Genomic DNA, 14,022 nt, shown 5'->3' with positions numbered 1-14,022 from the left:
TCCTGACCTGCATACATCTCAAGAAGCAGGTCAGGTGGTCTGTTATTCCCATCTCTTTCAGAATTTTCCTCAGTTTATTGTGATTCACACAGGCAAAGGCTTTGGCATAGTTAATAAAGCAGAAATAGATATTTCTCTGGAACTCTCTTGCTTTTTCGATGATCCAGCAGATGTTGGCAATTTGATCTCTGGTTCTTCTGCCTTTTCTAAATCTAGCTTGAACATCTACCTGGGAGTTCATGGTTCACGTATTGCTGAAGGCTGGCTGGGAGAATTTTGAGCGTCACTTTACTAGCATATGAGAAGAGTGCAATTGTGCGGTAGTTTGAGTATTCTTTGGCATTGCCTTTATTTGGGATTGGAATGAAAACTGACCTTTTCTAGTCCTGTGGCCACTGCTGAGTTTTCCAAATTTGCTGACACATTGAGTGCAGCACTTTCACAGCATCATCTTTTAAGATTTGAAATAGCTCAACTGGAATTCCATCACCTCCACTAGCTTTGTTCATAGTGATACTTCCTAAGGCCCACTTGACTTCACATTCCAGGATGTCTGGCTCTAGGTGAGCCATCACACCATCGTGATCATCTGGGTTGTGAAGATCTTTTTTGTACAAGTCTTCTGTGTATTCTTGCCACCTCTTCTTAATATCTTCTGCTTCTGTTAGGTCCATACCACTTCTGTCCTTTATTGAGCCCATCTTTGCATGAAATGTTCCCTTGGCATCTCTAATTTTATTGAAGAGATCTCTGGTCTTTCCTATTCTATTGTTTTCCTCTATTTCTTTGCACTGATCTCTAAGGAATGCTTTCTTATCTTTCCTTGCTAGTCTTTGGAATTCTGCATTCAAATAAGTATATCTTTCCTTTTCTCCTTCGCTTTTCGCCTCTCTTCTTTTCACAGCTCTTTGTAAGGCCTCCTCAGACTGCCACTTTGCATTTTTTTTCTTGGGGATGGTCTTGATTCTTGTCTCCTGTACAATGTCATGAAACTCGGTCCATAGTTCTTCAGGCACTCTATCAGATCTAGTCCCTTAAATCTATTTCTCACTTCCATTGTATAATCATATTTGATTTTATTTACTTCATACCTGAATAGTCTAGTGGTTTTCCCCACTTTCTTCAATTTAAGTCTGAATTTGGCAATAAGGAGTTCATGATCTGAGCCACAGTCAGCTCTGGGTCTTGTTTTTGCTGACTGTATAGAGCTTCTCCATCTTTGGCTGCAAAAATATAACAAATCCAATTTTGGTGTTGACTATCTGGTGATGTCCATGTGTCAGGACATGTCCAATGCAGTCACGGTTGGATCTGAATCACATGATGCAAAGATCTAGCTTATTAGTTAATTTCTTTGATTCTCATTGTTTTCTCATCTCTTAAATGAAGGGATATCCTGATAACTAAATAGGTAAAGCCTGACCCTACAGTGCAAAGTGAAGACTCAATAAAATTTATGACATTAATAAGGAAAAGGAATATCACTGCTACTTCTACAACCAACACAACCACCCCCAGGCCATCAATGCAATCTACTGTATTATCGACACTCTACCAAACCAGATAATCATGATGGTGTGATCACTCACCTAGAGCCAGTCATCCTGGAATGCAAAGTCAAGTGGGCTTTCGGAAGTATCACTATGAACAAAGCTAGGAAAGGTGATGTAATTCCAGTCGAGCTATTTCAAATCTTAAAAGATGATGCTGTGAAACTGTTGCACTCAATATGCCAGCAAATTTGGAAAACTCAGCAGTGGCCACAGGACTGGAAAAGGTCAGTTTTCATTCCAATCCCAAAGAAAGGCAATGACAAGGAATGCTCGAACTACTGCACAATTGCAGTCATGTCACACACCCACTAGCAAATAATGCTCAAAATTATCCAAGCCAGGCTTCAACAGTACACGAACCATGAAATCCCAGATGTTCAAACTGGATTTAGAAAAAGCAGAGGAACCAGAGGTCAAATTGCCAGCATCTGTTGGATTATGGAAAAAACAAGAGAGTTCCAGAAAAACCTTCTGCTTTATTGACTATACCAAAGCCTTTGGCTGTGTGGATTACAACAAACTGTGGAAAATTCTTAAAGAGATGGGAATACCAGACCACCTGACCTGCCTCCTGAGGAATCTGTATACAGGTCAACAAGCAACAGTTAGAACTGGACATGGAAAAACATACTAGTTCCAAATCGGGAAAGGAGTACATCAAGGCTATATATTGTCACTTTGTCTATTTAACTTATATGTAGATTACATCATGCAAAATGCCAGGCTCGATGAAGCACAAGCTGGTATCAAGACTGCCATGAGAAATATCAGTAACCTCACATATGCCAATGATACCACCTTTATGGCAGAAAGCAAAGAACTAAAGAGCCTCTTGATGAAAGAGGAGAGTGAAAAAATTGGCTTAAAACTCAACATTCAGAAACTAAGATGATGGCATCTCGTCATGGCAAATAGATGGAGAAACAGTGGAAACAGTGAGAGACTTTATTTTAGGGGGCTCCAAAATCACAGCAGATGGTAACTGCAGCCACCAAATTAAAAGATGCTTACTCCTTGGAAGAAAAGTTATGACCAAACTAGACAGCATATTATAAAGCAGAGATATTACTTTGCCAACAAAGGTCCATTTAGTCAAAGTTTTGCTTTTTCCAGTAGTCATGTATGGAAATGAGAGTTGGACTATAAAGAAAGCTGAGTGCTGAAGAATTGATGCTTTTGAACTGTGGTGTTGGAGAAGACTCTTGAGAGTCCCTTGGACTGCAAGGAAATCCAACCAGTCCATCCTAAAGGAGATCAGTCCTGAGCGTTCATTGGAAGGACTGATGCTGAAGCTGAAACTCTAATACTTTGGCCCCCTGATGTTGAAGAACTGACTCATTTAAAGACCCTGATCGGTAGGAAAGATTGAAGGTGGGAGGAGAAGGGGACGACGGAGGATGAGATGGTTGGATGGTATCAGTGACTCAGTGGAGATGAGTCTGAATAAGCTCTGGCAGTTGGTGATGGACAGGGAAGCCTGGCATGCTGCAGTCCATACGATCGCAAAGAGTCGCACACAACTGAGTGACTGATCTGAAATTGAACCAAACCTTTATCACAGTAACCATTTTGCAAACTCAAGATTTTATGGCAAAATGTGAAGATGACTTCTAACAGAGCTTTAAGTTTCTTTGCTAAAATCAGTGCAAAGCACAGAATTCAAGAGAACTTGAAAAGAAATCTCGATTAAAGGGTCAAAGAACTTGTCAGAGCACACCAGCTGTAAACGTTAGGGCATGAGGTGCAGGGTTGGTGAAAAGGAGTGATAATGAAATCATTCCTTTTCCCTGATCTGCAAAACTGGTTATGCTTTGTTCTGCCTCCCTAAAGGGTTGTTTTGAAACTGCTTTGATAATTCAGTATTAACGTGCTTTGTAAACTAATTATAGATAGCAGCAATGCTTGAACTGTATTTTTATACACATTTTCTAGCGATCTGCCTGGAGAAACAATGATCTTCAAAGCCTGGATAACTGCCTGTACCTGTTTATCCCCTAATGTTTGTTGGCCAAATTACCCATGCACAAAACATTTCTCCCACATTAGAAAAGGGAAAGCACAGTGCCATCTAAATGCACACGTCTGACTTTTGCTTCCCTCTTTCCAAATGTCTACAAATTGGATTTTATAATTCTATAACAATGATGACCCCCGCACACACACACACACACACACACACACACACACACAAACATTTAAGTTTACTTTTCCAAAGGTCAAGTTTTAAGAAAAATCAAAATCAATCATTTCCTTAGTTGAAAGTGTAAATGCAAGCAAATACCAAGACAGTCATTTTTTTCAGTTTAATATTATGTATTTTATAAATTTCGCCTTTCCTATTTATTTGTTACCCTCTTCATATGCGTCCACTAACTCAAGAACAAAGAAAACTATTTGTAATATGTAAATTGTAAGTCAGTAAACTAGAGTACTACTTAAGATAAATTAACAATCATTTGGAATAACTGATAATCTTATTTTAATTTCATAAAATGAAAGAAAAAATAATAAACACAAAAGAAAATAAAACATATTATGACACATAATATAGTGTTCATTTTTCTAGTTTACTTCTGTTTGACCAAAATAGAAAAGAAAAGCATTTTTCCACTATTAAAAATGTCAAAGAAACCAAATTTAGAATACACATTTATCAGGAATTCTAAACACAAGTACTCTAAAACTAAATCATGACAGCATTACATAGACATTGGTTCCCAATTTAATATACAGGATTTCATCCTTCTGTAAGTCTCTGAAAGGAATATACCTCTATAGCAGAAAATCCACCACTTACATAGTGGCAAAAATCCCACTAATTCTATACCGCACCCAGAAGTAAACCCAGATATGTTTTCTCAGCACAATCCACTATTTAACAGGCATGTGTAGAGGAAAACCTGCAGTTGTATAATTATATAAAATCCCAATGAATTTGTCCTTGTTATGCAAAAATAACTTTGGAAATTTGCTATATAGACCAGGAACAAATGAACACAAGGGAAATGATGAACACTCACAGTAACTCTGAATATGTCAACCTGACAAACAGAAACATCTGACTGGCTAAGGAACATCATTAATTTTATTAAAAGCCATTTAAGTGCTCATTTCTTTTAACGTTCATTCAAATTTCAAGTTTTCCTCCCATGATTTACTTTTCTTGTCGCCTATTCCAACCACACTCAAATTTAGAGTTTAAAGGAGTATACTCTTCTACTCTTGAATTCAAAAATTTCCTATTTTAAAGTTCTAAACTATATTTAGATATTTCTTTGGTAAAAGAACTAGATTTATTAAATTCTTTCCTTAAATGGTCAGATATTTACACTGTATTTTTCTAGTTTTTGGTGTCATTCTGATTTGCTACGTCCTGCAGTATCATTCACTAGAGCCTACTACATGACATTCACATTCTGCTTTGGTTAATTGATTTTTGTGCAAGGGGCAGAGCAGTCAAATATTATAAGCCTTTTGTTTGTAGAGCTCATTAAATGAAAGCTCATTTCCTCCAGTGAAAAGGGGCCAAGGCAGTTTAGTTGGGAGGGTTTCTTGTGTCTCAGGGTTATGTTTTAATTAATTCCTTTGCCATAGCTACTGTTACCACAATACGTATGGAGATGTTGTTTTGAGATAAAGCTTTTAAAAAGAAGTTTGCTTTCAATGCCAGGACTGAAAGAGAGTCAGCTTCAGCTGGTGGAATAAAAGTAGGTGCGTGATACAAAAGATGCTGTACGGTCTTGGGAAACCACTTCATCATTCCGGATGCTAATCTTTCTTTTACCATCTCATCAATAAGAGGCTTGGATTAGATGATCCAGAAGGTCTCTACTGTGTCTGTTACTTTAGTGGGTCATCATTTACCTATCAATCCTGGCTTTATAACTATTTTTAAAATTAAAATCTCTTAAAACACTAACTAGCAATTAAAATCCTTGTTCTATAATATTATATAAAAGGAGGATTATAGGAATGGCAATGGTAAATAGAAAAAATAGATCATGATTTTAAGCGTTATTAAATTTGGTGTAATCATTTTGGAAATCTGTTGAATAAATAATAAAGTTCCCCTTTCTAAAATCTACAACTGCTGTTACAGATAATCAAATGCATTTTTTATTTTTTTCCCCAAATGACAAATTGGTTGTAAACAAATTACTTATCACCCACCAACCTGCCCATTGATTTGCTCCTCCGGTCAGTGTAATAGGATTTTTTCCTAAAAAAGAAAGAAAGAAAGAAATCAGCTGAGGAAAGTCACATGAAAATTGTGAAATCAGGGAGTGACAACATTCAATTATACTGAGCATTTCAATACTTTCATTTTCACATGCTAAAGAAAGACATGAAATAAACCAGTGTAACAGGAAGAACACTTCCCAGGTGTCTCAGTGGGTAAAGAATCAGCCTGCAATGCAGGAGATGCAGAAGACATGTTGTTTGATCCCTTGGATTGGAAAGATCCCCTGGAGGAGGACATGGCCACTCACTCCAGTATTCTTGCCTGGATAATCCCATGGACAGAGGAGCCTGGTGGGCTACAGAGCATGGGGTCAGAAAGAGTCAGACACGACTAAAGCAACTGAGAACACACACAAATAGGAAGAATGGTGAATTTGCATTGTTTTAACTTCAGAATCTAAGTTATTAATAACAGAGACACTTCATAAATCAATAGATGATTTTTGAATATTTGATTTTTATTTTTTTTAAGTTTTTAAAAATATTTATTTATTTGGCTGTTCTGGGTCTTATTTGCAGCAAGTGGGATCTACTTCCCCAACCAGGGATCAAATTCAGGTGCCCTACAATGGGAGTTCAGAGTCTTAGCCACTAGGCCACCAGGGAAGTCCCTTAATTCTCTTTTGAAAGACTGTCTTCTGCTACACAATGCATATTAATCAGAGCATATGCTTGTTTGTTATACGAAGTCATCTATCCATCTAAACACATATGTACTGAATATTTCTGATACTGCAAAGAATTATATTATACCCTTAATATTATAATTAGAATTATATTATAATTAAATTATAATCATTAAAAATTAAGAGAAAAAAGAGGGTCTTACCCTCAAAAAGCTACTTTACAGTTGAGGAGACAAGTGATAGTTATAATAAAGTGTCATGACACAGTAAAACAAGGAGGGGTAGAGAAGCATTAAGAAGGGATCTCATTTAGCCTTTGTAGGAGAAAGGAGACAGAGAAGCCTTCTTCACTATGTGTTATCTGTGTTGAGTCTTAAATTCAACCTTGTTGAATGACAGGAGTCTTCTAAACGGAGTACTTAGGACATAGCATTTTAGCCTGAGGTAGCAGGATATGAAATGGTTATGGGAGCAAGTGAACCATTGTAATATTCAGGGAATTGTTACTAATTTGATAACTTCCAGCATATAAATTGCAAGTTGAAGATCATAAAGAGGTGAGGGGATAATGAACAAGGCATATATAATGAAGGATCTTAACCACTGATGCTAAGCTTTGGGGCTGAAAGATATTGAGTGTATTAAGTAAATGTGTACCATTCTGATTTTTGAGAAACTAAATATTTTAATGACAGAGGTTAATTCACACTCTAGAAGATTCTCACTAAATCCACATCTTGAAGCTCAAGAATCTCATTCAGGATTTTCTAAAATGCCTCTTTACCCCCACCCACAAAAACCCATTCCAGAGAATCAGAAGACTCCTCTGCAGTGCCTGTGGTTTCTAGAAAGAAGGGCTGAGAGTCAGTACAATTGATATTTAGTCCTGTATTATTAACTGCTTAGAAAACCTGAAAACATTCTGAGCTACTGTATTTCATAGCAATCACCAGTCACAATCCTAGAAAAGAATTTTAACTTGTCCCTGACATACTCTAACACTAATTTTAAGTATGGAGTTTGAACGCTTGCTCTATTTATCCCAAACTCACATTTTAAATATCTCTTCCTTCATTTTTTTTAATATTTTATCTGCTTTATTCCAGATTCTGTTCAAGGAATTTTACATGTAATATTTTATTTAATCCTCATAAATAACTTTCTGAGGTGAGTACATTTTCACCCTTTTGTTGACAAGAAAACTGAAGTATAGAGGCTAAAGTTGAACAACTAGGAAAAGAGGGAGCTGTGAATTTCATAGGACTTAGGCACTTTTGTTTTCATAAGACCATTCTTCCAGAAAGAAACTGAAAATTATGTTTTAGTGCTACCATGATATAAAGATAAATATGTTGATATTATAGATTAAAATACTTTTGATATGAAAGTATATTTCCCTTATACTTTTGCAATTAATGAAATGTTTTATGTAGTTATCTAAGATAAAAGCAAAGATGTAAAAAATATTGGCAAGGATGGAAAGTAACTTTAAAAAACTGCATTAATTAAAAAAATATTATAAAATGGGGTTAATACTTCAGATCTAGGAAACACATATAGTCTTTTAAGAGGCCAGAATGGCATTAAACTGGTGGTCAGGGATGACATTGATTAGGCACAATTAATTACACAGCACCTGAGGCCCATAATTATCTTCCTTCATTTTTTTCAAATACACACAGGTGTGTGTGCATATGTCTTTCACTCCCTATTGGGCTATAAACCCATCTTCACTCTAAAACTCTCGCATATTTACCCCATTATTATATAACTGTTCACTATCTTCTATAAGAGATTGGGCTTCTTAAAGATGGAAGTTTAAGTTCATCTGACTTTGTCTATATGGTATGAGTTCAGTTCAGTTGCTCAGTCATGTAAAACTCTCTGTGACCCCATGAATCGCAGCATGCCAGGCCTCCCTGTCCATCACCAACTCCCGGAGTTCACTCAGACCCACGTCCATCGAGTCAGTGATGCCATCCAGCCATCTCATCCTTGGTCGTCCCCTTCTCCTCCTGCCCCCAATACCTCCCAGATTCAGTCTTTTCCAATGAATCAACTCTTCACATGAGGTGGCCAAAGTGCTGGAGTTTCAGCTTCAGTATCATTCCCTCCAAAGAAATCCCAGGGCTGATCTCCTTCAGAATGGACTGGTTGGATCTCCTTGCAGTCCAAGGGACTCTCAAGAATCTTCTCCAACACCACAGTTTAAAAACATCAATTTTTCAGCGCTCAGCTTTCTTCACAGTCCAACTCTCACATGACCACTGGGAAAACCATAGCCTTGACTAGACGGACCTTAGTCGGCAAAGTAATGTCTCTGCTTTTGAATATACTATCTAGGTTGGTCATAACTTTTCTTCCAAGGAGTAAGCATCTTTTAATTTCATGGCTGCAGTCACCATCTGCAGTGATTTTGGAGCCCAGAAAAATAAAGTCTGACACTGTTTCCACTGTTTCCCCCTCTATTTCCCATGAAGTGATGGGACCTGATGCCATGATCTTTGTTTTCTGAATGTTGAGCTTTAAGCCAACTTCTTCACTCTCCTCTTTCACTTTCATCAAGGGGCTCTTTAGTTCCTCTTCACTTTCTGCCATAAGGGTGGTGTCATCTGCATATCCGAGGTTATTGATATTTCTCCCAGCAATCTTGATTCCAACTTGTGCTTCTTCCAGCCCAGCGTTTCTCATGATGTACTCTGCATAGATGTTAAATAAGCAGGGTGATGATATACAGCCTTAACGTACTCCTTTTGGATTGAGTCTGTTGTTCCATGTCTAGTTCTAACTGTTGCTTCCTGACCTGCATACAGATTTCTCAAGAGGCAGGTCAGGTGATCTGGTATTCCCATCTCTTTAAGAATTTTCCACAGTTTATTGTGATCTACACAGTCAAAGGCTTTGTCATAGTCAATAAAGCAGAAATAGATGTTTTTCTGGAACTCTCTTGCTTCTTCGATGATCCAATGGATGTTGGCAATCTGATCTCTGGTTCCTCTGCCTTTTCTAAAACCAGCTTGAACATCTGGAAGTTCGCAGTTCATGTATTGTTGAAGCCTGGCTTGGAGAATTTTGAGCATTACTTTACTAGCTTGTGAGATGAGTGCAATTGTGCAGTAGTTTCAGCATTCTTTGACATTTTCTTTGGGATTGGAATGAAAACTGGCCTTTTCCAGTCCTGTGGCCACTGCTGAGTTTTCCAAATTTGCTGGCATATTGAGTGAAGCACTTTCACAGCATCATCTTTAAGGATTTGAAATAGCTCAACTGGAATTCCATCACCTCCACTAGCTTTGTTCATAGTGATGCTTTCTAAGCCCCATTTGACTTCACATTCCAGGCTGTCTGGTTCTAGATGAGTGATCACACCATTGTGATTATCTTGGTCATGAAGATCTTTTTTGTATAGTTCTGTGAATATGGTATATTCTTTGGTAAATAGTAATGAGGATTCCCATGACTGATGAATAAATAATGAGCTTCTAACTCACAGCTGCATTTATTTCCTTCAGTGCCTGAAGGTACTTTCAATTTAATAAACATTTACTAAATAAGGTATATCTTTAAAAGACTACAAATGTAGAAATTGGTTTAAAATAATTGTCAGCATCAAAAAAATCTAGGAATGTGATTAAGAGATGATAAGGATTATGATTATAATTATCAGTCATGGATATGGTAAGGAATAACATAAAAAGACAAGGGAACATTGAGACTAAATGTTATCCTCTTTTTATTGTTACTATTTTGAAGTATTTCTTTCAAGTATTTTTAAAAATTTTGAAAATTTTTTGGAAAAATAAAATACAAATGAAGGAAAAAATCATACAAGATGAATACACATGGTTTTTAGACCATAAAAACAAATAAAATTAAGAGACTGACTTTTCCCAGTTAACTAAAATTCTAATTACCAGTCAAATCTAGGATGAAGTATGTGTGACAATTAATGCTGTCAAGTCCTCTTATTTAAGGATTGGTTACTGTTTATCTTGAGGACATGCCCATAATGGCTTGTATCTGCGTGGCTGTATAAAAAGGGGAGCTTTCTTTCTGTCTTTGCAATCTCAGTGAATTTCCTGTGACTCAAGCCACATTTGGTTTAATGCTTATTTATGATAAAAAGGGTGATCTTTCTCTTTGTGGAGAAATTTCTTTGCTTGGGGAAGATTTAGTTTTTAATTACATTCCCCTGACATATACAAGTGAACCTTTAACCCACTCAGTCAATAATAACCTGCAATTCTCCTTAGTCTTTCTGCATAAATGAACCTGCAGGACCAAATTATTTCCACATACAATCTTCATTACACAATTTATTAACTGCATATTGTCCATTAACAGAGCTTTCTTTATTTTCCCTTATTTTTTCATTTGAAAGATCCTTCTCTTTTACACCTTGTGTCAAGACAGCATTTATCTACCTATCTACCCACCCACTTATCACAACAGTTACTCAAAATTATAAGTAAATCATTATCTCAATCACTGTTTCCAACCAGTGTTTCACATGTGAAGATGTTTGAAGGTCCAAATGAGAAGGACTGTCATATGAAAGGAACCCTGTTCCCTACTCCTTGTTAAGCGAAGCTCCTGTACTTTTATCTATTTTATACACTGGGGTCTCTGCATGTTATTACATCATTTTATTTTTGAGTGAGTTATCCTTTGCATACAAAGGTGATCTAAGTTTATTCCCAACAATAATAAAAGGTTGTTCTTAGTTGTTTTAAACAATTCTCCCAAATTTGCTATGATTAAAACACTTGTTTGAATAAAAGCTTGAGGAAAGACGGAAGATTGACCCATATTGAACTCAGTCTGAGAAGCTACAGGCTGACTGAATCATCTTAAATAGGCTTGCCCATTTTAATGTGAGAAGGGTAAGAATGAATATGAATCACCTTGAATAAAAAGAAAAATGAGGAAAGTGGGAATTGATATTTATGGAATATAGAAGACACACAAAGTCATTCCTAATAGAATAAAAGATAGAAAATATGGGATATTTTAATTCTCAGATTCTTTTTTGGTTAGTTATGAAACCCCAAGTCCAGTATGCAGGCCATTTTAATCAAGAAAAGAAATTGCTAGAAAATTTAGATATATAAAATTCTATATATGCAGAATATTCAAGCATAGGCTCTAGATAAAATGTTGAAGTTTCATGTTCAAATAGTAAGTTAGCAGAAAACTTTTGTAGGAAGGGTTATAACTCTAATAATTTTTTCTGAATAAATTTGCAGCTTTTCTTTATGGAATGCAATATAGGTTTCAACACTGAATATGGAATAGTCAAGCATGTCCCTCTTGCATAAATCTTTTAAAAAATCTTGTCTTGAAAAGAGATATGCATTTTTCCTATTTAAGTTCTTTGATGTCAATCCATTTCTTAATTTTAAGACAATATGTATGTCTATATATGTCCCTAAATATGACAACAATTGACATTTGGAAATTGAGCTGACAATCATGAGAATAATTTGCCACTTATTCTATACTTAAATAATATTCCCTCTTCATGAGCTGACTGCTATCCCAAATTTTAGGCATACCTTATAAATAAATCAGAAGTTAGTTACTAAGGAGTTGGTTAATGCTACATCTATTATTAAAGTAATATGGAAAGATGTTGCAAAAGAACTCATTCTAGAATTCCTCAGAATGTTTTCTCAAGGATATCATTATATGATGATTTTAAAAATCCATCATCAGATGAAAATTAAGGAAAGGTTGCTCTATGTAAATGTCTGTTTAAATTTATGAACATTATAAGAATTATAAAAATAATAAAATCTTCAAGATAATATTTCTCTACCAACTATAACAAAATCACTTGGGATGCTTGTTAAAAATGTATATACTCTATCTTATCCTCTGGGTATAGGTTCTAGGAAACTTCACTTTTGCTGAGTTTCCCAGGTAATTTTGATGTATTCTGAAAACACTTAGAATCACTTCTCTAAAAATTCCTACAGTAAATAAACTTATTGTTTAACTTTGAATTTCAAGAACGTATTTGGTCACAGGAGATTTTTCTTTTACTTTCTCTTGAACCAGTGTTCTTTTGGTATACTTTGGGAAAGCTATATATTTTCTAATATTTATATTATTAAATCAAAAGAATCACAATTGCATTTTTCAAAGTTTCAGTAATGTGGAAATTGTAAACATTATCTTGAAAAACATAAAGAAGAAACTTCAGCCACAATATCAATTAAAAGAGACAGTAACTATATATATTTCATATTTCTTTCTTTTGATGTATCATAACTCTTCTTTCAAATGCAATCTTATCAGAAAATAAAAATGAATATCATTTATAACAGCAAAATGGTTTTAAAGAACTTCTAAGGAAAAGACACAAAGAAATTATTTTGATATAGATTTTTTAAAAATTATGAGAATATTAATTATTCTTTAAAGTAGAGTTCCTCAATATTTATCTGAAAAGTAAGGGAAATGAGAGGAAAAAGGCCAATATGCTCTAACAGATTTTCAATTTTTAAATTTAATACAATCCAACCAAGATGGTAGAATGAGTTATATGAAATTTGTGACACTAGATTCTTTTGCCATTGTCTTTATAAGACTTTTTCCTGATACACTACAGCAGAGTGGACATACTTGGATAGTACTGTTAGGGGAAGCACATTGATTGAAACCGCTTATACTGGCCAGGCACCATAGTAACCATCTGCATGAGTTTTTATGACAGGTGGTCCTGGTAAGGAACACGGAACTAATAAACCTCCACCAACCAGAAGAGTTCGGGAAAGGTCAAAAGGAGACACCAGATGTCTGACCACCTCCCAGAATCCTTCTCTCTGGCATCCATCTTGGCTGAACAAGGTGTGCACCACCAGGAAGGACTCTGAGTCAGACAATTGGCTAAAGACAACTCGAAAACTAATCCTATCACCATAAAACCGGGCTGCAGCCAGAGCTGTTCTCCTGGGTTCCCTTACCCTACTGCTCTCCACCCAGGCGCCCTTTCCCAATAAAATCTCTTGCTTTGTCAGCACATGAGTCTCCTTGGACAATTCATTTCCGAGTGTTAGACAAGAACCTAGTTTTGGGCCCTGGAAGGGGTTCCCTTCCTGCAACAGTACTGATAAAGAAAGAAAAACCATCTCTGAAATTATGAATGTTAAATATTTGGTACAAAGTGAGCATGCTAACCAACATTTATGTTTCATTGAAGGAAACTATAACTTCAAATTAATAATAAGTGTCTTGGCCAGGAACTAAGAATCAGATGATGCCAAATTCCCCCTTGGATAGCAAAAAAGGATTCAGTCTTTTGGACCTCTAGCAGAAATGTGTTTTCTATAAAGTTCAGAGGAGGTAATGGAAGCTATGAACCTTGTTGGATGAGATATTTAAACATAATATTTAGTTAACCTGAACAGAATTCAAATACTAAAATCTACTCAAATGGCATGTTTGTGGCAGTTTCTAAGGGTTTCCTCCTTTTGGATCTCTACAAGGCAATTAGTTTGTGCATAAGCTCAACTATAACTCCTTTTAGAAACAATGATGAAATCACAGGAATAGGGGCAGAATGAAGGCATATGAAAATTAATTTGGAATGCTTTTTA

At 35.9% G+C, this 14,022-nt stretch overlaps 1 protein-coding gene across 1 annotated transcript in view; it reads right to left on the bottom strand.

Annotated features, from left to right (window-relative positions):
• ANO3 (anoctamin 3) overlaps positions 1–14,022 on the bottom strand; it is a 460,052-nt gene that overhangs the window by 115,276 nt on the left and 330,754 nt on the right. The window contains exon 7 of the mRNA XM_069553832.1: positions 5,728–5,772. Within this exon, the coding sequence (XP_069409933.1) occupies positions 5,728–5,772 (45 nt within the window). The remainder of the gene's footprint in view (positions 1–5,727; positions 5,773–14,022) is intronic.

This window comes from Ovis canadensis, chromosome 15, assembly GCF_042477335.2.
Source record: "Ovis canadensis isolate MfBH-ARS-UI-01 breed Bighorn chromosome 15, ARS-UI_OviCan_v2, whole genome shotgun sequence".
In the NCBI taxonomy this organism is placed as follows: domain Eukaryota; kingdom Metazoa; phylum Chordata; class Mammalia; order Artiodactyla; family Bovidae; genus Ovis; species Ovis canadensis.
Note: the sequence above shows the minus strand (reverse complement) of the source record. Positions and strands in the feature narration are given on the sequence as shown.